The sequence below is a fragment of the Charadrius vociferus genome, unplaced genomic scaffold (genome assembly GCF_000708025.1).
Source record: "Charadrius vociferus isolate BGI_N301 unplaced genomic scaffold, ASM70802v2 scaffold45, whole genome shotgun sequence".
Taxonomy (NCBI): Eukaryota; Metazoa; Chordata; class Aves; order Charadriiformes; family Charadriidae; genus Charadrius; species Charadrius vociferus.
Window position 1 is genome coordinate 2,628,466 of NW_009648712.1, and position 25,812 is coordinate 2,654,277.

Sequence of the window (25,812 nt, forward strand, 5' to 3'; positions counted from 1 at the left end):
TGAATTTTTTTTTTTTAAAGATATATTCAAGTAAGTGAAAATGAGGAAGTTTTTGGCTTTCCATTTCTGTTATATCTTGCAGAATGATAGAACATTTGTTTGTAGCTTGATACAAAAACCCAAAGATTTATTTACAGATATGTAAGTTAAAATCAAGAAATGCAATATTTATCTTTATGGTAGGAAATATGTGTGCATATAGTAACTGCATTTTGTTTACTTTACAGAAGCCATAGCCCACTAATGAGCTTTGGAGCCAGTTTTGTCAGCTTTTTGGTGAGTAGCTGGGAGTAGAGAGTGTGCCTCTCTTCTCTTGTGGTTAATGTTTGTATGTGCATGTGTGTTCATAACAATGGATACTCTAATTTGTTTCTTTTTATGAGACTGAATTTTTTCAAAGTTTTAGATTAAATGTAGCTAGAAAACAAGTCATTATGTTATATAAAACTTGTTTACTCATGTGGTTTAAATAGAAAATAAAGGTTCTGTGATTCAGCTTCTAAAATGTATGAAATATTTATGTGTTCCATTCGAAGAGCCATAACAAAACCCTCTTAAATAAGCAGTGGAGGTATTATTAAAATAATACTCAAAAATGCCATTTTCCTGATGGCTTTTGCTATTGAAAATTTCTTCATACTGCTGGGAGAAAGTTGTTAATTCAATCCATTCACATTGCTTCCTTTTTGAATATGTAAGAACCGAGAATATTGGCTGACTAAAGAGTCATAATGAGCAAGTTAGGTCTGTTAAATGCTTTTATTTTATTTTTTTTTTTTTAATGTATTAAAAATGGGAGTATCTTCCATAAAAACTGAGCAGGTGTGTTAGAAAATGCTTGGATCTTGTTTTTTGGACTGTCTTTATTCTGATTTTGCTGCATAATCTTAAGAGTGCACCAGAAATTATCTATGGTAATACTCTTTTTAAAGAGAGAATTTATTATAATATGCCGGAAATAGCTAAGTTGTAAATGAAATTAATTTAAATTCTCTCTAGGGTCTGAGGACCAGGCAATATGAAAAAATATATTGGTTAGGAAACCTCCTGGGGCATGTGCTTGCTTTTAAGTCCACAGAGAGGGGGAAGAAAAGAGGGAGAATCTCTCAGGCTTGCTTATCTGAATTGATGCACTGAACCAGTGTAACATCACAGTGCAGCATCAGTGGATCTTGAAAATATCTTGCTTAGCTACTGTTCTAAACATAGCAGCAGCACTTTGTGTGCCTGTGTCATTCAGAGCTTTCGTTTAATAAAGCATCAAGATAAGAAGTTACTTGTCCTGAAATTCTTTCTAAATTGGTTCAGCGGTAGTTTGAGTTGGATGCATTTATTTTTTTTTTTTTTCCTTCCTACATATGTAGGAATTGTGGTTATTATTTTGAAAAAGGCAATAGCAGTTACTTGTTACTGACTTTGGAGGCCTGCTGTTTATGTGGATGAATTGTACAAAAAGCAGTATCTGCACAGATGCAAATTGTCCCTTATGTAACAATAATTGAAAATTAATTTATATAAGTTTTTCTTCCGCTAATGTAATGTGACAGCTCATTCAGTTTGACTGCCTATGAAGCTTTGTTAAGACAAGGGGGCAAGACTTAGTATGTTCTGATTTGTCTTGAAATTTTTGATAAAGCATTCTCAAATCTCTAGTTTGATGTTTCTGTGTAGAAGTATGTGTACTGACCTGTGCGTGCATTAATAGGCTTTAAGAAAAAAAACCAGTAAGTTTTACTGACAAGTTTTTATGAAAACTTTTACTGTCCTGTAGCTTTTGTAGAAATAAAAATATTTGTGATTTTTATCATTCAAATATGTTTGGTTTCTGGTAGAATGCCATGATGACATTTGAAGAAGAGAAAATGCAGCTGGCGTGTGATGACTTAAAGGCTACAGAGAAACTTTGTGAAAGTGAAGAAGCTGGAGTTATAGAAACAATCAAGAATAAAATTAAAAAGAATGTAAGAACATTATAAATATGGAATTGTGTGTTGGACAAATATTTCTGGAAATTTTGTTTGTCTTCTTTGTATTTTAAAAATATTTTTGATATGCAAAGAGCAGTTGAGATTAATAATAAATTTAGAAATTAAGTCAAATATTTTGCTTAGACTTCCTAAGTTTCATGAATTACCCAAGTCTGGTTATTTTATCTTCTAAAGCAGCAGGTTGTGTTGATGTTAGTAATTACTTTCTTAACATCTCAAATCGGCGATCTACTAAAATTATTTGAGGAAGCTTATAGCCTTTCTAATTCAGGATAATTTTGATTCATATGTGCTCTAGTAATGTTCAAAAGTTGTGAAATTGAGGCTGCATAGTGCTGTGTGCCAGGCATGTTCCTAGGGAATCTTCCTTCCATTTTTAGATTTTTGATTCTAAATAATGAAGGAAGAATAAAGCATGCAGATTGGGAACTAGTTAAAGTAGTAGTATAGAAATGTTGAGTGGCCTGCCTAGTGTGACTCAGCAGACCTACAGCAGAAAAAGAAGCTATTTCTCTTCAATGTTTAGTAAGTACACTAAAAAGTATTGAACCTGACATACTTAACTCTCTGCTCTTGGGCACTGTATTTTCCCTGCCACTTGTCATATACCCATTTCTGTGCTCTTCTGTCTAACATCTTTTAGTTGCATGTCTGATGTATTTAGTAATAATCAAATGAAATGTAAATCTGTTCCGAGTATTTGTAGAATCTTAAGAAAAATAGTTGATAGCATATGTTTATTAAGTAGTAGCTTGCTTGATGAGCTGTCAAAGAACTTTTAGCATAGTTTTCCGCTTCAAAATGCTGTGTTAATTTAGTAGCAATACTATCACTTGTAGTTATTTTTGGATCTTTTGTCATGATTAGACCAGTGTTCTGTATTATCTTTGTTAACGTTTTTCTATGCTCTGTGTTTGTATATTCCAAACAGGTTGATGGACGAAAATCCACTCTATCCATGATAGATCGTCTGCAAAGACAAATAATTGTAGCAGACTGTCAAGTCTACTTGGCTGTGCTCTCGTTTGTAAAACAAGAGTTATCAGGTGTGCTGTGGCTTTAATGTTTAGATATATTTATTGCATGACAGCTTTTTTAATAAAGCTTGATCATAAAGTGGCAATATGACTATCAGTAAAGATAATTGCTTTGTAAGAAAGAGCGCAGTTCTATTTGAAACATTGCAAGATCGGTACACTTGCAGAGGTATTGTTCTACCTTTGTATAGGTAGTAGTATCATAAAATGAGTTGGATTGCTACAGATTACAGCTTTCTCCTTTTTTCATACCTTAGATAGGTTGGAATCCTTTGCATGCTCCCATAGAGGCATTTAAGGAGTAGGTACAAAGATGGGTAGCATCTGCACGCTTCGTGTGGCCTGCAAGATAAAAGAGGCTATGAGTCCAGGCGACCAGGAAAATCCTAATAGTCCATATGCATTATGTTCATGACAACTCAGGGAGATGACAAACTGCCAGTGAAAGTAATTTTAAATGAAACGTGTTGAAGATGGAACTGCTGAATAAGTTCTTATTCTCTGGTCACCATAGTGCATCCTTGCATGCCAAAGAGGTTCATCCTGTCGTGTTGAATACAAACCTCCTTGTCCCAGCTACAAAGCTGTTTCTGATGTTCTCTTGCATTTCTGGATCTCTTGCATAATCTTAAAACATGCCTTTATCCATGAGTTTATAGAAAATGTGGTTGAGGTCATATACAAATTCAGCATGTTCCCAGGTTCTTTCCAAATCAATGAAGACCAGGAGATGACAGTCAGACCAGATTGTCACTGAAAACCCTGCTGATCAGCTGAAAGGAATTGGGGAAATAACATTCAGATTATTTAAAATAACTCTAGGAATGTCAGTCAAGGACATAATGCTTTCTGTGATGTGCAGACTTGGTTTCTTCTAAGCCATGGCATCAAGAATGCATTTGGTTCTAGCTAGCAGAAATTCAGGGGGTATTTCTGTCTGCTGTGCATGTAGTGCTGCAGAAAGGTTTTCTTACTATTTTTGATGCAGTTCTGGGTTTTCATTTGTGGGTTTTTCCACCCTTTTGAAGCTTTTTCCTTATTTCAGTGTGTATTCTGCAGCAGCATAACTGGGTTGGATGCTGTAACTGACAGTGGTGTCTGTTCTCTTTCTCTCTTGTCTGCTGCTCAGAGAACTGAAGTGGGTAGCAGAGTACTGCAGAACATGCAGTATATTTGGGTTGCTTTACTAAGTGAAAAATACACCTGAAATCTTTAGTTAAAATTTCAAGCAGTTAAATGCCAACTCAGTGACTGCTAGTTACTGTTGTTGCTGAACTGTTGGATCCATTATTTCAGTTTTCTGAGTATATTGTCTTTCTGATTATGTATAAACATCTTCTGTACAGAAACATGATAAAAACAGAAGTAGCAACCAGATTATTGAAATGAGTAAAAAAAAAAAAAAAGCATTCTTCAGAGGTAGACAAGTATTTCTGATCAGTGGATGGATGAAAAATTTCTTCTGTTTTTCTTCCTGGAACAGTTTGACAAGAAGCAAATGATGACATGCAAGCTGCTTTCTCATATGCCTAACACATTTTAGAGTTTTCTTTTCCACCCTCATGGATGTATTACAAATAGCTTCACCATAAAGTTAGTAACACAGCAACTTATATTAGCTTCCCACAGCAATATTGAACTACCTTTTCTTAGTATTTACCACTGATGTCATGGGTCTGACTACTTTCAGAAGTTCATGCTGGGAAATCAGCTCAGTAAGTGGGCTTGATTTAATTTTTATGTTTGAAAAGTCAGAAATTCATTCTTTTATTTTGTTAGATTGTTTTATCTTAGTGTATCAGATGTATTAGGGTTATGCTGTGTTAGTGAACTGTTAATGACAGCATACTGATGGAAGTAAAATCTAAAACTATACTTTTTTTCAACATATCCTTTCTATTTGATGCAAGCATCAGAACACAGTAGTTAGCTATTAGCAGAAACGCTATCCGTAGGATAAGTAAAATGTGGGGTTTTCGGTATTATTTGTCTGCTGAATTGCTCTGTGTAGTTGTATGAGCATTCATTTTGTGGTGAACCGCATAACTTTTAAAATATTCTGTGCAGCCAAAAAGTGACCTAATTGCTTAAAGTTGAAGTAATGGTAGTCTTGTAATGCAGCTGAATCATGGCAGGGCTTTACATTTTTTATTATAGTACTTTAATATGGAACTCAAGATAGAGGATTAATTTTTTTAATACTTTAAGTTCATGTTAATACTTTAAATTCATGTTGACAGAATCCTTCTGTTGCAACTGAGAATACAAATTTTGCAGTCTTTCTCAGTGAGATTTCTTAGGAATATCAAACTAGCTTCCGCCTCTCTTTGTGGTTTGGTATTAATAGCGTTTTCCTTTTCTTTGACACACCCCACCTGTTATGATCTAATTCTGGCTTCAGTTATAACACTGATCTCTGCAAGTTTGGTGATATCTGTTTAGAACACTGCTGCTATAACCATGCTTTATTTTTCTCTCATTTTTAGTTAAATCCTTTGTCACTGCAGTTCCTAACTCTCAGGGCTCTATCACAGACAAAATGCTGGTGTCTGCTTTTACAGCTAAGACGTACGAGTATATTTTGTGCGTGTTTTTCTGTTTACCACTTATCCTTATCCGGGGATGTGCTATAACCAAGACAAGTGCTGTGTAAACAGGCAAATTGGACATCTTCATCTTTTGGTGTCATGCCTTTCTTTACCCTCCTGCAAAGAGGGTAACGAGACTGACAGCGCTCTCGTTCTCAACTGAGAATGCTGAAGACCAGATTTTCAGGGAAATTTAGGGTCCCAGCTTACATTTGAAATTGAGGATGTTAGGCAACTGAAAAATATTTTAGAACCATAAAATTTATGCATTCTTGTGTTACTAATTTTTTAGGATTTATTTATTAATTATAAGGTGCTGTGTTCATATGAGGAGCAGGGAAATTAACGGTGTTGACAATGTTATTATCTAACCCAAAGGAAGGTGTTTTCTTAGTATTTTCCCATCAGCTGTCTTAATATCATTTGGCCTTAAGAGGTATAATGTCTTCATTGAGTTTTGATTCTTGCTGTTCGCCAGGCAGCCATTTTATCTCCACTTCACAGTGGAGCAGAATCCAGCATTACGTTCTTTAACTTCTCTATTTCTTTCTGATGGTTGTGTTGCTACATAGCTGAAGGGAAGTCCCTTTGTTTTGCATGCTGTTTTAAAGCCTCTGGTTGAAAAGCACTGAAGTTTGTACTGCCAGTATAAAAGACCTCTTTGAGAGGACAATAGCTATTACAAAATCCTTTATATGATAAGTTAATGCAAATAGAGAGAGAATCCTAGGATTTGTGAAATAGCGTTTTCTGCTTACTATGTTCCACTTCTGAAATACAGCCTTGAAATATTTTTTTTTTTCCTCGACTTTTAGCATACATAAAAGGTGGGTGGATACTCCGAAAAGCCTGGAAAATTTACAATAAGTGCTATACGGACATTAATACACTTCAGGAAATATATCAGAAGAAAACAACTCAGGAATCCTTGACTTCTGATGCTGCAAATGATAATCATATTGCTGCAGAAGGTGTAACGGAGGATTCGCTAAACAGACTGAAAGGTGCTGTTAGCTTTGGATATGGACTTTTTCATCTTTGCATATCCATGGTGCCCCCAAACCTGCTCAAAATCATCAACCTGCTGGGTTTTCCTGGAGACCGCCTACAGGGGCTTTCTTCACTGATGTATGCAAGTGAAAGTAAGGACATGAAGGCCCCTTTAGCTACGTGAGTAGCTATATTGAAATGCTTTGGTAGATAACTTAGTACTAAAAGTAAGTAACTGGGAAAAAAAGTCAAAACCAAAAAGTCATGTTGCTTTAAAGGAAACAACAGCAGGTAAAATAAACTTGTAGCTTGTTGTTTAACATGCCATAGTTTAGTAAATTCATCACTTACTAGTGTATGAGATCTCTCTGCTGTTAGTTATTTACATGTGTTTGGGGTTTGTGTCAGTATTTTTCTGTGTTCTTCAGTACCTGCTATTCTAATGTCTAGTAACTTATATGCCAGCAGAGTAAATTAAAGCACCCCTGAAGGCTGAGTAAATTTACATGAGTTATATTCTCTGCTATGGAGAGCATACTATTTTGTATGAGTCATTGATTTCACTTAGCTATTTATCTTACTATTAGCCAAACATCTTTCCCAGTTTATTTTTAATTTTAGCATCTGAGTAAAATGGGATGTTCCCTTACAGTCTTTTTAGAGGATTTTTTTTTTGTGTAAAAAAACCTTCATCCTGCATTCAGATCTTTTTATCAGGTGAATGGTTAGCCAGATCTGTTTAAACTGCCCTCATAAATGGGTTTATTATTCTATTATCTCCAGTTAATGCTTCTATTACTGGACCTACTGCGGGTACCATCAGATGTCACTTTTGAAACATTGACAGCAGAGCTAAAGTCTCTCCTTGGGGAGAAGAATCGGATTTCTGATAGGTTAAGAGAGCTTAAGATTAAATGTTCCTGTTGATTGGTTCTTTGTCCTTTCTGGGGAAGAAAAGTGGTATTTTTGGGGGTGTTTCTTCCTTCAGATGGTCTTGGAAATCTTTGTGGTCTGCCCTTGTTTCCAGCAGCAATGTAAGTCGTATAGATCTCTGCACTTTTGAACAACGGATGTATTTCTTTTTGATATTGATTGCAAGTGTGTCTGCTCATGTATGTTTCGTTTTGTTGTTGGTTTGGGTTTTTTTTCCCCACTAAATAACACTTTGTTTTCAAAGTTTTCCTGTTGGTTTTTCTTCTTTAAAAATCTACGGAGTTCTAAAGGCTCAACTACTTTGATGCTATGAGCTTGATTCTTACTTTACCTTTGGGTAATGTGTACTGAGTTGTATGTTCAGGTGCAGTTTAGGAGTACATTGAGGTATGGCAGTAATATGGTGTTTGTTTTAAAGCCAGGTTGTATAAGAGAAGATTCATATCTTTCTTTGTCTTTCAGAATCATTTAAAAAATTTACCTGCGTAGAACGTTATCCTCAATTTTCTGTTTACGAGCTGTAATCCTTTTGACTTTTATGTTTCTTTTAGATTAGCTCTGTTGTGGTACCACACAGTTGTTCGTCCCTTTTTTGCCCTTGATGGCAGCGATAACAAGGCAGGGTTGAAAGAGGCAAAAGAAATTCTTGCAAAAAAGGAATCTGCTTATCCAAATTCCTCTCTGTTCATGTTCTTCAAGGGAAGGATACAGCGATTAGAGGTACTGCATGTTTTCTCCCTTTTGACTAATTCCACCTCCCCTCCTCCCCCCCGCCGCCTTCCTTATTTTATGTTTTCCTGATGTGAATGAACTTGCAGCTTCAGTAAATTGTGCCTAAAGATACAGATACATACAAAGATAAGTAAGAAGAAAGGATTAACTCCTTCCTAGTTTCAAATTCACATGTCAAACCTGCTTTTCCACTACTTCTAATCAAATTAATGGCACTTTGAAATTCTTTTTTCAGCTACTTGGTACATTTGTAGCTCGGTGCTAAAAGGAAGTGCTTTTGGTCACTCCTGAGTTTCTTGTGGTATAAATAGCTATGTCAGTTTTGCTTGTCAAGCTAAAATCTGACTATTATCTGCTGAGTACATAGTATTTATCTTCTGCTTTTCATTTTATGTGCTGTTCATGTACAGCTAATTCTCTGCACTAATTTCCCTCAGATAACGGCTTTGGCTTTTACGAGGTCAAACCAGGTTATTTTCTGTTGCTAAAAGTGAGCTCTGACCCAAGCAGAAACTTATTCACCAAAAATGTGTTTGTGAATGCTGTTGCAGAGTGTTGTTCAAACACTGCAGCAGCCTAGTAGCTTTTGGCTGAGTTACTCTTTAAGACTCTGTGATAATACAAGATGGTGATGAGTACCTCAAACTACTCAGCTTCTGGCTGCTGCTCTTATCAGACTAGAATATTTCCAGAGCAATTAGAGTAACAAGAAAACCCAACACAAAAGCACAAAACCAGAATGTTCAAACCCTTCATCTCAACATCATAATTACAAGAGCTAATCCAGATTTTAACACTGATGGTCATTTTTTGCTAGGGTTTGCAGTTAACTCTCTCAAATACAATTTACTATTTTGAGGGAGATAACAACAGTAGCAGAACAGTGGGGGCACGTTTCTGTGGCCTATCAGATTTTGCAGGCATATTCTTGCATGGGGTTTGAATATTGTTTTACTTTTTTTTTGCTGTTTTTCTGAGTGCAAAAGTCCACTTGGGGAATTACACTGTCACAGGCAAGCTTGGGAAGTCTTTGGGAGGTATTGCTGTTTTCTGAGTGGGAAAGATTTTACTGGTCTTGGTTCAATTAGATGTGTATGAATGCAAGTGCAGTTAAAAATGTAAATATTTTGATTGCCAGAGTGTGATTTGGTATGTGGAACTTTTTTCGTGTTTAATGTCATAAGGAATAAAATTAAACTATTATATGATTATTATGACTTTCAGGGCAAGCTAGGGCAAAATTGTAAACATAGTTGTCAATAAACTGAGCACACGTTTCTATGCTTAAATACAGAGGATAGGTTTGGGATGAGTGTCAGTTTTGTATAGTCAGTCCCTTTCTGGAGTACTGTTATGTCTCAAAGCAGTGTTCTTCACTTGTTATCTCAGAGTATTTGTGCATTGAATGATGCTGTGTGCAGACATCGAAATTTAGCTCCAAGTGAAATAGTTTGTGCTGTAGACTGTGTGGCCATGATAGCGCAGTTAGTTAGCTGAGGCAGGCAGAATGCTATGGATTATGCTATGTAGCCATACCCGTGGTCAGCAGAATGCTTATTGGTTGCTAACAGGAATTAAATGTCCCTATTCATGTATTTGCGTGAGAGCTTTTCCATTCAGGACCCCCTCTATTTTTTTTTTTGTTTTGTACTGGTGTGGGTTTTTTTGTTGCTGTGGGGTGGTTTTTCTTGTTTGTTCCCCCGTCACGCTTTTGTTCTAACTGGTACAGCAGCACTGAGGCTTTGCTGTGTCTAAATGTTTTGGTTAAGTATCTCAAGCTCTTCTGTAGACTATGTTAGGAATTTGCAAACTTAATTTGCATCAATGTTGTTGACATATTAGTGAAGGCAGATGTTTGAAAATGTGGTGTATACCTTGAGCTGAACCTTGTATATTTTATAGTCTTTAACATCTGTAATCTTTTAACAATTCTGTGATTAAAATTTAATTGTACGCAGATGAAAGGCAGCTTATATGTTGTTATACAGAAGAACTTGTGTGTTCTGGAAATAAGAATCAATAATGCTCATTGTAGGCTTTGTGTTAGAGCCTACTAGCACTCAGTCCATCAGGGTTATTTTATAGCCTTTGTCCTACAGACACATACGTTTTGTGTAACTTTCAGCTGATGGTATAGTCAGCTTCTCTTGGCAAGGAAGTGTGTGTGTATGATACTGTAGGTACACGCACCCACAGAGCTATTTATGTGTATGTGTGGATTTTTTTCTTTTCAATGGAAAAAAGAAACAGTAAGGAGCACAGTTCAGCCATGGGCACCTGGAAGCAGGGAAACTGATCTAAAGGCAGAAGCAGTCATGCAAGACTTGACAGTGAGACAAATCTGACAAAGGAGACAATTGCCAAGGAAGGCAGTCAAGGAGGAAGGAAGATTTCGCAGTGACAGGGCTATGAAAGACAAATTAAGAACATGTGACTATATAATGCTTTGTGCTCCAAAAAGTGTGTGTAAATACTAGTCAATAGAAGCCTTAACAGACTTTGGTTTTCTACGAAGTACCCTTATAGGTACTACAAACGTGGACCAAATTATCTTTCAACTTTTTTCCCAGATTCATGTTTTTGAAAAATGAAGTCTGAAAGCGTTTGGAGACTATTGAAATGAATGAGTTGAGGGAAAGGAGAGGAGGATGATCTGGGAAGGCTGGAATGAAAGTGCACCAGAAAGTTAAAGGTTGCGCCGGTAGGCTGTCTCTTTTTCAAAGAGTAGATTAAGAGACTGTGTATTAAAAGTAGCATTTTTCTTGACTTTTACATAATTTACTTAGGCTGTTTTTATGGGCATAACTATTGCTGTGCTTGACTTGTGGTTGTATGGTATGTATTCCAGCCTCACAAGTATTTGTGAATGTCTGACTATTTGTATCTTTGAAGTACTTCCCACTAAAGCTGATAATGATGTTTCATGTAAGCTTAAGCTACTAAAACCAAATGAGAATAATGTTTTATGCTTGTGCCTAAAGGGTACTTAAAAATGTAATGAGTATAATAGCTGCTGAAATCCGCTGGTCTGAAAACCAGAGTTTCCAGCTGTACCCTTGGGCCTTTCTTATTACTGATAAAATAAATAATATTGCCATCCATTTGCTAAATGTGTCTTGTCTAATATTATAATTATGTTTAATAAATACCATTTTACTTTTAAAACCGTGACTTAGACTGTTCAAGCATGGCATTGCGGCCACTAGTGAAAGATGGGCATGGTGGTAGCGTGGAAGAAGGCAAAGTGAAAGGTGATGTTCTGAATCTTACGCGTTTCTGCTTTTTTAGCTTGCAGTTTTGCTTTCCCTTTTTTAATTTATTTTTCTAATCAGCAACACTTTTTTAAAAATCTCTATCTGCTTTTTTAAATAGTACAAATCACACCACTCAGAAATAGTTAAATAGATTGATAGCTGATAGCTTCATGTGGAGCGCGGTAAGGGTAAAAAGCAAAAGTAGTCTGACAAAATTGTGAACTGGGCAAGATTGCTTCTCTTGGGAACAGATTGGGAACAGACTTCAGGTGTGCATATATAAACAAGAAGAAATTTCTCTGGCTGGGGCAAAAATCTCAGGTTCTGATGCTTGATCTGTAGAGCTCAGTTGGTGCATGTTAAGAGTCTGAACAAAAACATATCAAATACTCCAGCTGACAGGCAAAACACCAGTGGTACATTCAGGTGTGCTACAGTGTGTTTGATGTGCAGGCTAGTGGAAAATGTGCAGTGGTATTGCGAGCTTAAATATACTGCTGACAAGTACTCCTGCTGTTTTAGTTACCTTTTGTAGACATGTTAGTATCAGTGGTATCTTTCTTATTTTGGAGTGGGAGGGTATGGCACAGAAAAGTAGGCTGAGGGCAAGAGTAATAATAAGTATTGAATAGTCTTAAATGAATTGTCTGGAATAAAGTCACAGTGATGTCTTAAGCAAAGAAATTTTCAGAGCTTGTGTAATGCCAAGGTTCATTTTCAGGAATTGTGCTGGCCGCTCTACTTACTTGTTCAAGGCTATAAAATGCAGAATCCTAGTTTTATTCTATTTTGATTTTTGTGCTGTGCCTCAGGAAAAAGGAGTGTGTGTTAAGCAATAGAAAATACAGGCTTTAAAATTTCCCTACGTGTCCTCCAGCGTAAATTGTCCCCTTTTAGATATTGTTTCCTGTTTTCCCCTTCATTATGAGCATGTCTTCTTAAAAGCTTTACAAATTTGTAGTGCTGATTGAGAATAGAAAGGTCCTGGGAGAGGGAGAGTGTCCTGAGATTTGAGAACAACTCTGGGTGGAAAATGTGTTGGCTCGGGAATCCGACTTGGCTTGGTAAGCTCTGTGGATGCTTAGTTGGTAGGTTGGGGTGTCTTTGGTTTTAGTCTGAAGTCAAGAAATGTAAGATTATGGTTCTCACATTAGCTTTAATGATTCTCTTTATGCTTATTTAGTTCTGTATGTTACACGTTTTGTGGAATTACCTTTTTTTGTCTTTGTATTATATCCAAGAGAGGCATGAGTGATGCCTGTTGAAAGAATTACAAGCGTGTGTGTAATATATATTTTTAGATCTCAAATACATCAATTTCAAGTGTCAGCCATAATGTTATACTTGCAGACTTTTGGGACTTTATAATTCTTCCTGTTTATTCTCTGAAACAGTAAACGGATAGTAATTAATTTATTTTAAGAATCAACACTAAGAGTAGAAATATATTCCAGCTTGTTGTCACAATCCCTGGAGATGATCGAGACTTTAATTATTAAGGAATGTCTCTGAAACATACTTACTGAGCTTGATGCTTAAGGAAAACTTAGGCAGATGTCAAAAAACTTGAGAGATCTAGACAGCTAGAGAAATAGATTATTGAAGATGGAATATTCAACTAACTGGACTAGGTATTACTAGGTAGTCAGTATTTCACGTGCTGCTCCAGGCTGGTGTATGGCATTGCAGGCAGTGATGTAGTCACCATGATTCATTGTGTGGAATAACATGCACTACAATAAGTGATTTATATTTTCAAATGTTTAGGTTTTTTGAAGGCAAAGTATCTTCACAGAGGACTAAATATTTAGATTTTATATTTAGGTTGGTTTTTTTTTTCATTTTCCTCGGAAGCATTCAAAACATAGACTTACTGAACTTCTAAAATTCTTAATGCAAAGATAAAGTTTTAAGCTGATTTTATTTTATTTTATTTTTTCTGTAAGGCTGGGCTCATAACACTTATTTTACAGGAAGTCGTCTTGGAGTGACGCAGCATCAATGGAGTAATGTGTAGTGGAGAGAATATGCTGCTACAAAAGTAAACAAAGGTGTACATTGCTCAGGCTCCCTGGAAGCTTTGAGAGCAAATATAACTCGCCTGTCTTTCTGTGTAGTATATTCTTCTGTCATGCCAACAAACATCTTAGTCAAATCACCGTTTTATTTTCTAGGTGTACAGTGTTTATATCGGTACAGCTATGGATCCCTTTGTTGGTAGTTAGTCGTACTGTCATGATGCAATATATGTGATTTACGGTTAAATTGTTCCTTAGCAACTAAAACAGTTTCCCCTGATGAGAGAAAAAGGGAAATCTAATAAAATCACTTTAGAGCTCTGTGTGTGGTCTTAAGATACAACGCTGCAGGCTTTTGCAGGAATTTTTGAATTCAGTTATGCTTGTGTTGATGACAGGCTTGCTTTTTCAAGGGTTTCTTTTACTTACATGCTTAGCCAGCAGAGAGTGGCTTAAAGATTCTTCTGTTGTATAAACTATTATAATTATATTGGGATATATAGTGTGTCTGTGTATAAAACTAATTAAATATTGATTTGCAACCCCCCTTTATGATTGTTACGGAGAGTCCCATCCTAGACTGGGAACACTAGAAATTAAGGTAGTCAAAAGAACTCATTCTGGTTCTTAGAAAACTGTCAACCTCTTTTTGCTAAGCTATTGGTAACTAATCATTTTATCAAAATGGTTTTTTATCTTATATGCCTCTGTGTCTTCTTACATGTCATGCAGCATTCACGAATTCTCTGTTAACTGTTGCTTAAAGTCGTTACTGAGGGATATGGAAAAAGAGGAGATAGTTCAAAATAAAATCAAACATTAAAGATACCCTTATTGTGCAGAAAGCTAAACTTTATGGGCAGATGCTAAAATACATGACTCTTAAAGGTGGAATGACTAATAAGAGTAGAAATGAGGTTACTCAAAAGCTTACTGCACAAAACCAATGGATTCTGGACTCAATAGCAAATAGAAGGAATACAGCCACTGATTTTTAAGGTTGAGAGGTGATCTGAACTGGTTGTAAGTTATTGGTGATTGTTATTACATTATTAAACTCCTACTATCCCCATCTGCCCTTTTTTAACTCTGTAGCGTTCTACATTTCTCTTTTTATATGACTTTTAGAGTGCAAGTTCATTACCGTATGTTTTTTAATTTTTACTGTTGCACATGGTAGAACTGATTGGTAGTACCTTGCAAGCAAACGCTTTGCATTCTTGTCTAAAGTTTCATTTAAATATAAATCTGAGTTGCTTTGTAGTAGTGATTCTGACTTCCCTTGTCTCTTATAATTTGGCTTTTGTATTCTGTTTCATATCATGAATATGAAATATATGGTAAAATCAGTTCACTATGGGACCTCTTTAAGATGCTTCTTTATCGTTGTAAATAAAGGCTTTGTCATAATTTGCCCATACTTCCATTCAAAAGTGATCAGGTTGAGAGAGCTGGGAGGAGGGAAGCTGGCCAAAGGACTTGCAATGTGGAGGTTGTGTATTGAATAAATATTAGCCCTTCTTCAGACTGTTAGCTTTATGGTGGGTTTTAGCTCATTTAAAATAATCTAGAGTCTGAAATGAATTTTGAGGCTTTCATCTCAATGGGATATTGTGCCTCTTTCATCTAATCAAACCAGAGCCTGCAGCCTGTAAGACACTTCAATTATTATTTTTTCAACCATATAGTTATTTTTAAATAACTATTAACACAAATCTGCATGTTTTCTTTATCAAAATCAAATTATCCAACAAATTTGAAACTTCAGACATCTGAATGTTTTTTCTTCTTTCACTTTTGTTAGTGTCAAATCAATAGTGCCTTGACCTCATTTCATACCGCTTTGGAACTTGCAACAGACCAAAGGGAGATTCAACATGTCTGCTTATATGAAATAGGTAAGTTGGATATTTTTATACTATAAATAGCTCACTTTCAAGTTTAGACTAGTAACTTCAATAAACAAAATGGATTATTAAGATTTAAAAAAAGGTTTTTGGAGTACTGGCCTTTGTCTTCAGTGGATCATGGTAATAATCCTGTCTTCTTGTTTGGGCAAGTAAAGTTCAACAACTCTTCATAACTTTAAAGTTTTCTGCAAATATAAGGTGATGCAAAATCAGAGAGTAGACTATAGAATCACGGGTAAACTGTTCACCTACAGAATATTATTTAAAATGAGAAATTAACTCATCTGATTTGTCTGTGGAATCACCATTGCTGTGCCAAAACCTGATTGTCTAGTGAAGCTTCACGGTTTGCAGGACCTGTATTTCATGTTCATTTCCTTCTATCAGTAGCAATATATGCTGTATGTTCTTAATTTGAATACAAGTCTTTAGAGTGGAGAAGATATATTGCTTCAAGCTTTAAATGTGTCTCATTAAGCGATCTTTTCACAGTGGGGAAGAATAAGGGAGCAAGTAGTAGCTCTGTAAGTTTCAGCATCCTACAAAATACAGTATTTAAATAAAACAAATTTTGGTGTCTCTCTAGATTTGTTGTTGCTCTGAAGAGGATTCATTGTTTTGTATGGAATCTTACAACATTTCCTAGTAAACTTAAATCAGGCTTTAAATGTATGTCATTGATTTGTTTCACTTTTAACTTTTTCAGTTGTTGGTATAACTGTTAAACTAGCTCCAGCTGTCATAACAGACTGTGTGTTTTGGTAACGTTGACACCAAATTTGACTTACTGTACATTCTCTGAAATTAAATTAGTCTTTTTTTTTAGGTTGGTGCAGCATGATAGAGATGAATTTCAAAGATGCGTTTGAATCCTTTGAAAGGCTTAAAAATGAATCCAGGTGGTCGCAGTGCTACTACGCTTATTTAACAGCAGGTGAGTATATTCAATGTGTTGGATAAGTGATAAATCAGAGATGTGATAAGGTTTTAGCACTATTTTTTGTTTTGGGAAACTTACTAGTGCACGAAGTGCCTTCCACGCTGCCTGCTGCTTATGCAGCTTTATGCCAGACTTGATTTGCATGACTTTGTTTATGTAATGTACACTTGCATGCACGCACATTCGTGCGCATAAGTACTTTCTCCCCTGTCGCCCCCAGCTTCCCTCTCTTAGATGTAGAAGCAGTTGTGATTGTCAGTGTAGTGACAGGTCATATAACAGTGTATCGCAAAGATTTAATAAATAAACCCATAGAGGTTGGGTGGTATTAGTTCTTCATACTTTAGTGGGTATGAAAAAGAAGCACTGACTTGTTAATGATCACAGAGGGTACCTGGGAGAGTTGGGATTTGCATGTTTGTCAGATCCCCAGTTTAGGTCCTTTCTGGAAGTGAGTGTGTTTTTTCCTGTGACTGTATGATGTCTAATCTTAATTTTTCTAGTTTCATATCCCAGTAGTGTTAACATGTTTTTGTTTCTGTGTTCTTACAGTATGTCAAGGAGCCACTGGTGATGTCAACGGTGCTCAGAATGTGTTCAAGGAAGTTCAGAAACTTTTCAAAAGAAAAAACAATCAGATTGAACAATTTTCAGTGAAAAAGGTTTGGTTTAGCATAGGCTGACTTGTTTCAGTGCAGTAATTACTCTTGGTAATTGTGTTTGGATTCTTTACCAATATTTATTTTTGACAGATGTATCTGTTTTCTCCTGTGTTGCTTCTGTAGAATTAGTGGGAAGGATTCAGGTGGAAAAACAATGGTGTCATGTATTTTAAGGACCTAGCAAAAGAAATGTGAATTGCCTATTCACTTTAAAGTAATTATTAAAGATAAAAATACATGGTGCCGTAGTTGCTTGCGTAATTTTCCTTCTAGGTTTGCCTTTCCTACTTCTTTTTATCTTGTCTTGTTTGTCAAAGCCTTAGTTCTTTTTTGAAAGCTAGAAATTGTCTGGGAAATATCTCCCAACCGATGGTCTTGCAGATGTTACCTCTTCAGCATCCAGTCAGTGTGTACTTGGGATTGTGAAATATAATAAAACAAATCTAGGCTGCATACAGGGAAGCTTTAACTTTGATTGATATGTAAGCCCTTAAATTAATTGAAAGATTTTGCTTTTTAGTCTTTAAGCTAAGTTACCACCGACTTTATTTTCATAGTTGTTGGATGCTTTCATGAAGCAGAATTACTGTTTGTGATATATTGTTTGTGACTATTATGTTCCCTGTAAAAGGATAGATGACAGATCTCCCTTCCCTCTTTCTCCCCACTTTGTAGGCAGATAGATTTAGGAAACAAATGCCGACCAAAGAGCTCTGTGTCCTGGCATCCATTGAAGTATTGTACTTATGGAAAGCCCTTCCAAACTGTTCCCTGTCGAACTTACAACATATGAGCCAAGGTATAATATGGTTCCTTTATTTATTTACTCTTTTAATGAGGTGTGTAATTTTCTTCTGTTGTGTGGAGTAGCTGATTGTTGTAGCGTGAAAATTTAAACCTGTGTGTGTGTGTGACAGCAGAACAGTTTGTTTAACAATGGACCCATTAAGATTCAGCTTAATGCTTCTTTTTTATGATTTTTTTTATAGGCTTTTGGGAGACATTTAACTGCCTTGCTGCATATAGTTGTTTTTTTAATCAGTTATGTTTGCCCATTTTTTAAAATGAAACAATAGTGTGATAGCTATTGTTCAAAATCACTAAGCAAAATTTAACTCATTTAAACTTAGCTACAAAATAAAAAACCGAAAACTACTAATTAATTTCTGCATGTCAGTTTTCTTCTAAGAGGAAGTATGTGGCTTATGAGGTCATCTATGACATGATGAGGATTTTGTTTATCTTGGCTGCTGGGACCATCTTAGTGGTGAAAGGAGCATTTTATGGTTGCCTCTTTCTTAGTCTCCAGATGTCTTTGGATGTCTGTCACGTGAAGCTTGCGGTAACAGTGTTTATCATGAAGTTTTCATTACTCCTCCATCTGGCGATCAGTCTTGTTTGTGTTCTGCAAACAGTTTCAAGTTATTACCTGCTCATTTAGCAAATAAAACCAAAAATGTCTGCCACGGAGATGCTTCCTTTTTTTCTGCAATTGTGAACTTTTGGGGATTGTACATGATTTTTATGTTAAGTGAGAAAACTACCAGTCTTTAAGTCAAGAGTCAGGACTAGTTTGCAGGTTTTGTTTTGTTTTTAAGGTAACTTTTCCATTTAAATTGTGTGATAGTGGTGGGTTACATTCAGATCCCTAGTTTTCTAGTCCCAAAGATAATGGTGAAGGCTTTAAAATTAGATTTACTTACATAATAATAAATGTCACAATTTTTTTTGTTACTTGCGTTCAGACCAATCAGCTTTAGAGATTGTAAAGAATATGCCCTTCTTTCCTGGATGCTCAGAAGCAATGCAGTTCTTGTATAAGCTTCTCGTTAGTGGTGCACTTTTTAATGTAAACAGCAGTATAGGTTAAAACTCTTCTACACTTCTCGTAAAGTCTGACACTGACAGATGTGTCTGCATCAGCGATCCCTGACTGAAGATTTTCTGCACAGTGACAGTGTTATTGCTGTGCCCTATGTGTATCTCAGAATTACGAGATGGTAGGAAATTTATTTTTTATGTGCTTCCTCTTCTCTTGAGTAATTGGAGTGTAATTTGCTGTAGCGAGTTTCCAGGCTTTTCCTCGGGGCTAGAAGCAGACTTAAAAATAAAGGAATTAATTTGTATCCACATGTATCTCTGTAAGTAAAAAGCCAAGTAACTTGAGACTTGCAATACAAGGGTGAGTTGACAGCCTTGTGTTTGTGTAGCGTCCAAATACTTCATGCAGCCAACTCCTAGTTATTCATAGGTGGTTTATTTGGGTTGTGGATCAACTGTGTTGTGAACGCGGAGCTCGTTAAGATCTGTCAGGGTTTATGAGATGAGGCAGAATGTGAAGTTGAAGGAGCTCTACCATTCCAGGCACAGCAGTTCAGCTCCTTCTGAAAAGATGAGGAGCCCTGCAGGCCTCCCTGCACCTCGGCCTTTCTGGAGGCAGTGGTGCAGACAAGTGCAAATGGCTTCTCATGGAACTAGCACTGATTTAACACAGCTGGCGCTAATAAGTTTGATCAAAATGGAGCCTGAGTCATCGAGAGATGGTTGTGCGATTCAGTTCTTTCTGGAAACAGCACTACTCAGCTGAGGCAGTGTATGTCCCTGGCCAGCTAAAGTCTGGCAAATAAGCCTTATCCTCTCATCAGCGTTGAGAATTGTGATGCCACAATACTCTAGTCTGGGTTTTTAAGCCCAGTACAGATTTTTGTGCATCTATCACTTTGCTTCAGTTCAGAACAAGTCTGCACTGCTTGTCCTGTGCTCCTTGTAAATTGGACTACGTATTTTCCTTTCAGTATCTGGGACAACCTAGTTTTCCATAACACCAGGAGGAGGTGGTTGTTTCTTAACTTTACCTTTTAGTGGATATTTCAAAGACTGGTGGAGAAATGGATTCTCCTCTTGAGAAGAACACACCAACTGCCTTTGACTTTCAGCCCATTTGTTTCTGTTAGGAATTGTTCTCATGAGTGACAGATTGCTTGATGAGGTTCATACAAAATGGGTTATATTTAAAAGAAACCAAATTACTTTGATTTATCATAATGTTACTAGCCTCTTCTTTTTCTGGTTAAACTTAATCATTGGACTAAAAGTCACTGTAGACCGCAACTGTTGTCTACGGAAGGATTTCAATCCGTCTTGTTTGTTTACTGGAATCTTTTCATTAAGCTTGTCAGGATGTTGATGATTCATCAGCTGTTGGTTTGAGGAATTTGCTTCTTGGTGCCATACACAAATGCTTAGGAAATTCTGAAGATGCTGTTCAGGTAAGTTGTTAAATGATAATTTACACTGTTAATCTTGTTTTATAACCTATTCTATTAAACAGTAAATGTTGTTGAGTAAGAGTGTTAAGCCATCAGTTTTCAGTACTGTTGATCATACTGTTTTGTGAATTCCAACCGAGCGCGTCAGGTTCTTTTCAAATCTTCTGTTTAGCGTGTATTCATTATATTCTATCTTGTAAAAGTAAATGGCTATGTTGGATGACCACAGTAGCTAAAGTGGCTTGTAGGAGCAAGAGTTAAGGGGAAGCTGGGAAGAAGAACGGAAGAGTTATTTGCTCTGCTGGATTTACTTTGTCCAACATAGAAAATTCAACTTTAAAAAAACAAAAAAAAACAAAAAAAAACCCAAAAAAAAACCCCAAACCAAAAAAAAACCCAAATCCGCAACAACTTGGAAATTGACCTTTCAGAAGCATGGGTTTGCTGCTTTTCCCCCAGACCTGAGAGATTTGATTTTTAGCACATACCAAAGAATAATTCTGCCACCGCTCCAGGCTTTGGTTTGTAGGCACAATTGGGTTTTTTTTTTTCCTTGCCAAAGTAGAATGCAATTCACATAAGCAATAAGGGAGCTGATGCTGGCATTAAATCTTTTTTCTTTTGTTTTATTTTCTGCCTCTCTCAAGTATATTTTAAATAATCTGGGTACTTAATCTCTAATGTTAAAGTTCCTCATTAGATCTTGTATTTTTTCAATGTGAAGTTGGAAAACTCTTGAAACAGTCAATATATTTACTTCATAAAAATCCAAACAAATAGTTTTGCCTTGGTAGGTTAGTGTCAGTGAAAACCCCTGCATTCTTGTTTAAAGAATCTCTGCCATTGGAAGTTTTAAATTTATTCTCGGTTTAGCTTTGAGCTAATTTCTAGTGTTTAAAGTTGAACAGTGCTTCTGGATTTTTTTAAGTATCAGTCAATTTTAATGTATTACTACATTGGTTTTTTTCTTTGATTTTTATAGTTCTTTCAGCGAGCTGCTAAAGATGAACTGTGCCGTCAAAACAATTTATACGTCCAGCCATATGCTTGCTATGAACTTGGCTGTCTTCTGTTAGACAATCCAGAGGTAATAGCATAACCTATTTTTAATCTCTTAAAATTAGTGTGGGGAGTCAACATACCATTATACAAATAAATGAAGTTTATAAATGATAATGTATTTTAAGTTACAAAAATTTGTTTTGTACCTACCATAGAGAAACTTACTACTTTGCTTTTATTGCAAACCAAGAAATGCAGTGTGTTTAAGGTAACAATGTCTTAATTTTTCAATATCGAGAGCTATAAGGACATACTTAGGAGCTTAGTTATCTGCTGATAACACTCTAATGACTTGTTGTGTTGTTACTGGGTTTCATTTTTACATAAAAAAACAGAACCTGTGACTCTCTGGGGTTCTTCAGGGCAGCTGTTTCATTCCTGACCATTGGTGATGTCTTTCTCTAGCAGTAAAATGAGTATGTCTGCAAACCTACAGCAAGCAGTAAAGCAAGAATTTTGATGAGTGTAGCACCACATTGTTTTATTATTTAGTATATTACCCTCAAAAGCACCACAAAGACTTCACTTTTCACCTCTCTGATCGTGCCATGATGCCCATGTTTTTGTATGTGCCTTATAGAAAGAGTATATATGAGTACTGGGGTATGGAAATACTTACATCACCCCTCAAGACACAAAGGCCTCTCTGCCCCTTCACTTGCCTTAGTGTTCCTGCTGCTGGTGGCAGCAGAGGCCTGGCAAGAATGCCTTAGGTAGGCACAGATTTATTGTCTGCAGGTGGTATTTAGTGTGGTGAGTGCCTGGGATCCTTTCCTTATGTATTTCTTTTTCTGTTGGATGCTGTTTGAGCTCAAAGATTACCTGTAGTTATCCTCTCCTAATAGAATTTGGTGCCTTCCTAAAATAGCTCCGTGTTTTGGGGATCAAACTCATATTTGGAACAATATGGTATTTGTCAAAAGTCTTTTTACTTTGGGATTCTTTATCCCCGCTCTTAGGACAGATATCTTCCTAGTCTTGCACATCGGTGGTGCATCTTGGAAACCTACCTGGACTGAGGGCACGCATGCTATCGTACTTTTTTGTTGCAGGGGATGTATAAGTAAAGTGATTTCAGTCATTTAAATTCTGTTAAAGCTGTGTTGGCATTTTGGCTTTCACGCTGAGTAGCGAGGTTTTTGTTGTTCAGGATGAAGAGGAAAATAATTCATCTGGCTTTTTGGACTGTCCAAATGGCTTGGTTGATGATACATTTAATTGTTCAGGTCTTTCCACATACTCTGTCTCCTAGGGTGCCCAGGGAATTTTAAACTAGGGCAACTTCTGCACCACTCTTGGTGGTGTGTCCCTCGTCAAACATGTAAGACCGCTACTTGGAGTTCATGCCACTTTGTCGTACTTCCTGAATCAGATTGCAAATTAGGGGAAGTGGTTTCAGGGTAATGACTTGAACTCCTACATCACTGTATGTAGACTATACAGTAGTTGTGCTGATTGTATCTCATAATCTTAAGATTCCGTTTTCAGTTGTTTTTAATCTTGTCAGATTTAATAATTTGAGCTGAACCTTCCCCTTAAAGAGAGAAGGAAAGGAAAATTTTCAGTAAAAATGATTGTCATGACAAAGGACAAAACTAGGAAACGCTTTTAAAAAAACCCTAGGAAACGCTTTTTAAAAACGCTTTTAAAAATAAAAGAGGGCAAACTCTGATGCCCTATGACTTAGACCTGGACCTTGAAACCTGGTAGGGAGGTCTGAGTCCACTAATGTTCCTGTTGCCTTTTTTCCATGTTCATATTAAAATTTGATCATGTCAAATGTCTCTTAAAAAAAGGTGTGGTGAGTAGTGAAGTTATTTGAAAATTTTGAGAATGTGGAAGCAGTCCTTCCTCCCTCCCTGCCTTACTTGTAGTATGTGCACACAGTAACCGAACATGCTTAGTGTTGGGTGTTTGAGGACTGAACAAGCCTCGGCTTGTAACTGTACTGAGAAGCTATGCTAGCGCTTAGTACGTGAAAGACATGCAGAAGACTCCCTCTTGTGGCACTCAGACAACGAGGAGGTAAATGATGCTTGACTGGAATAAAATGGGATGAGGTGGGGAAAAGCAAGACCTAGAATTAGAGGTGAGTGGATGCTACTTATAGAAATTTCCATTTACTCGCTGAGGTGTCATGTGAGAGCTCTGTAATGGTTAAGAAAGAGAAGGGAATAGGATTTTATAAATAACATTTACCTGAGAGGCTGATTGTATTAAAGATCTGAGCAACAGGTCGAGAAATTAATGTGCATCTTAGTATAAAAAGCATATTAAATTTACTTTGCTTTAAAATTACTCCTAATTACCTGTTTGATCTACCATGCCATCAGAATCATCTTTGTTATTTTAAACTTAGTTCTAATCAAGTTCTTGAATATTTTAATGTGGTTATGTCAAGAAGTTTACAGATATTTGTTTCTTAGACACTGAATGTAATTTAACCAATACAAGTACATATGTTCATATTCAGGTATATTTGTATAAGAAAACTTAATTTTTCTGGCTTTTATCAGGCAGTTGATTGTTTATTTGTAAGGCTTAAAATAAAATGTACCATAAGAAATAAACCATGAGTTTTTCAGTAGTAAATATTAATCTGCAAATACATATATTTTTCCTTAAGACTTTGAAATTGAGATTTCTGAAACAACTTTTAATGCTTAAAATCCGGTAACTTGTTTTGTAAACAAATGTCTTAAACTTTGGTTAACAAACAAAAATTACTCTATTGATCAATTAGTCATTTATCTGTAGCCTTGTTTGTTTCCCTGTGCGTTGTTGTAGCTTGCTATCATCAGTAGCAACTTGCATTTAAAGCTGTAATTTCTCTTTTTCTGTAGAAGATTAGGAATACGTAGTACTGCATTTCTTGGGTGCCTCATTAGTATTTCTAGTTTCCTAATTTGAGAGGGTTTTGTTTGCTCGGTACCTTGCTCTGAAGATAGAGATGCTATTCCGGACTGACCAGGTTATATACTTAAGATATTTTCTGTAACATTTGCAATGCATTTCTAATGCAATGTTTGTCTTTTTGTAGACTGTGCCAAGAGGCAAAACCTTACTTCTCCAAGCCAAGGTAAAAACTAAGACACTTCAAGTTTATCTTTCTGAGATGTGGGCATTTGAGAGGTTGTGTATTTGGGGCAGGGGGAGTAGATGGTAAGTGTTGGTGTCCCTCACCTACAATCTACAGCACTGTCACGTAGATGTGCATTCATGTACCTGATACACATTTATGTATGTTACGTAGATACGTATTTTTAGGTGAGTTATGGCACAGAGCCCACATTAGTGACCTCTCCTGGGGTGTTAGAACCTTGCCAAGTTTTTCAACTAAGATTTGGCTACAGAAAGTTTTGAAAATGACAACTCTCCACTCCTTGTCTGTTCCAACTGGTTCCTACCTTGGACATGTTGGGATTTTCTAGAGCTTTTGGACTTGCAGAACTTTCCAGGTGCTGTTCAACTACATGGGATCCAAACAGCATGTTGGAAATGGAAGCTTTCTCCTCTCTTCACCGACTTGGAATTTCTGTAGTTTTGTTGCATTGGGTAATGCGGGGATATTGCAACATACAATCTCCAGTTCACCTCTCTTCTGTGGTCTGTTTTGTAACATGACTTCTTAAACGTTAGTAGTAAAATTATCTTCATATCATAAGTGAAGGAGGCTAATAGTTATGTTTTGTTTGTTTGGTTTTTTTCTCCCAGGAGGAATTTACTGGCTATGACTTTGAGAACAGATTGCACGTCCGCATACACGCAGCCTTAGCCTCTCTAAGGGAAGTAGTTCCACAGTGATGGACAGGAAGTCTTGTTATCCTTTCCCACAGTTTCTGCACTTTAAGATGAAGCAGAAGAAAAAGCTGTTGGGAAGACCAGCTTTTCTTCTGAAAACCACTTGTGCCAGAGACACTTTCCTAGTATGGTCAGAATTGGTACGGCTTAGTAAAATGTTACAATTTTAACTAAAAGTAAATCAACCAGGAAGAAGGTTAAGTGACCTTGTGTTTTTAACTCTTCAGTTTTTATTTTGTTTAAACCAAGCTGAACGAATTGCTTGTAACTCTGTGGGTAAACCTAAATAAGCACACATGATTTACTTCAACAATATTGGGGGGTGTGATTTTTACCTTTTAAAATAGATCTAGATCTAAAATATGCCAAGGGTAGCAATTCTGTTTTCATTAGAATAATACAATAAAAGTAATTGGTGTAAATGTTGAAGTTGGGAATGGTCAGAATGCTTTTTTTTTTTCTTCAAGCATTAGCTAATACACAGGAGAAGCAAAACTGTTTAGCCACAAAAAACGGAGCTTACTAAATTTTAGTGGCCTATGTCAGTGACTTCATGATGACTAATGTGTGAATTTTAAACCTCACATCCCCTTCCGTTCTTCATCATCCCCTCCCCTCCCCTCCCCCC

General features: G+C 36.4%; 1 protein-coding gene across 1 annotated transcript; it reads left to right on the top strand.

The window, feature by feature from the left end:
* The first annotated feature begins 228 nt into the window (after positions 1–228).
* Positions 229–25,613, top strand: TTC39C (tetratricopeptide repeat domain 39C). The gene is made up of 13 exons (XM_009886633.1): positions 229–276; positions 1,833–1,961; positions 2,920–3,034; positions 6,429–6,783; positions 8,088–8,256; positions 15,345–15,438; positions 16,277–16,384; positions 16,943–17,052; positions 17,728–17,851; positions 20,224–20,321; positions 21,304–21,408; positions 24,424–24,462; positions 25,098–25,613. Exons 1-13 carry the CDS (start codon positions 244–246, stop codon positions 25,185–25,187), a joined length of 1,569 nt encoding a protein of 522 aa, XP_009884935.1. The 5' UTR covers positions 229–243; the 3' UTR covers positions 25,188–25,613.
* The last annotated feature ends 199 nt before the right edge of the window (positions 25,614–25,812 follow it).

Bases quoted from the DNA above. Each gene is read 5' to 3' on its own strand.
- TTC39C (XM_009886633.1), top strand. From the start codon at position 244: ATGAGCTTTGGAGCCAGTTTTGTCAGCTTTTTG. The intron at 277-1,832 runs GTGAGTAGCTGG...GGTTTCTGGTAG, and splicing joins CCAGTTTTGTCAGCTTTTTG to AATGCCATGATGACATTTGA. The intron at 17,053-17,727 runs GTTTGGTTTAGC...CCCACTTTGTAG, and splicing joins AACAATTTTCAGTGAAAAAG to GCAGATAGATTTAGGAAACA.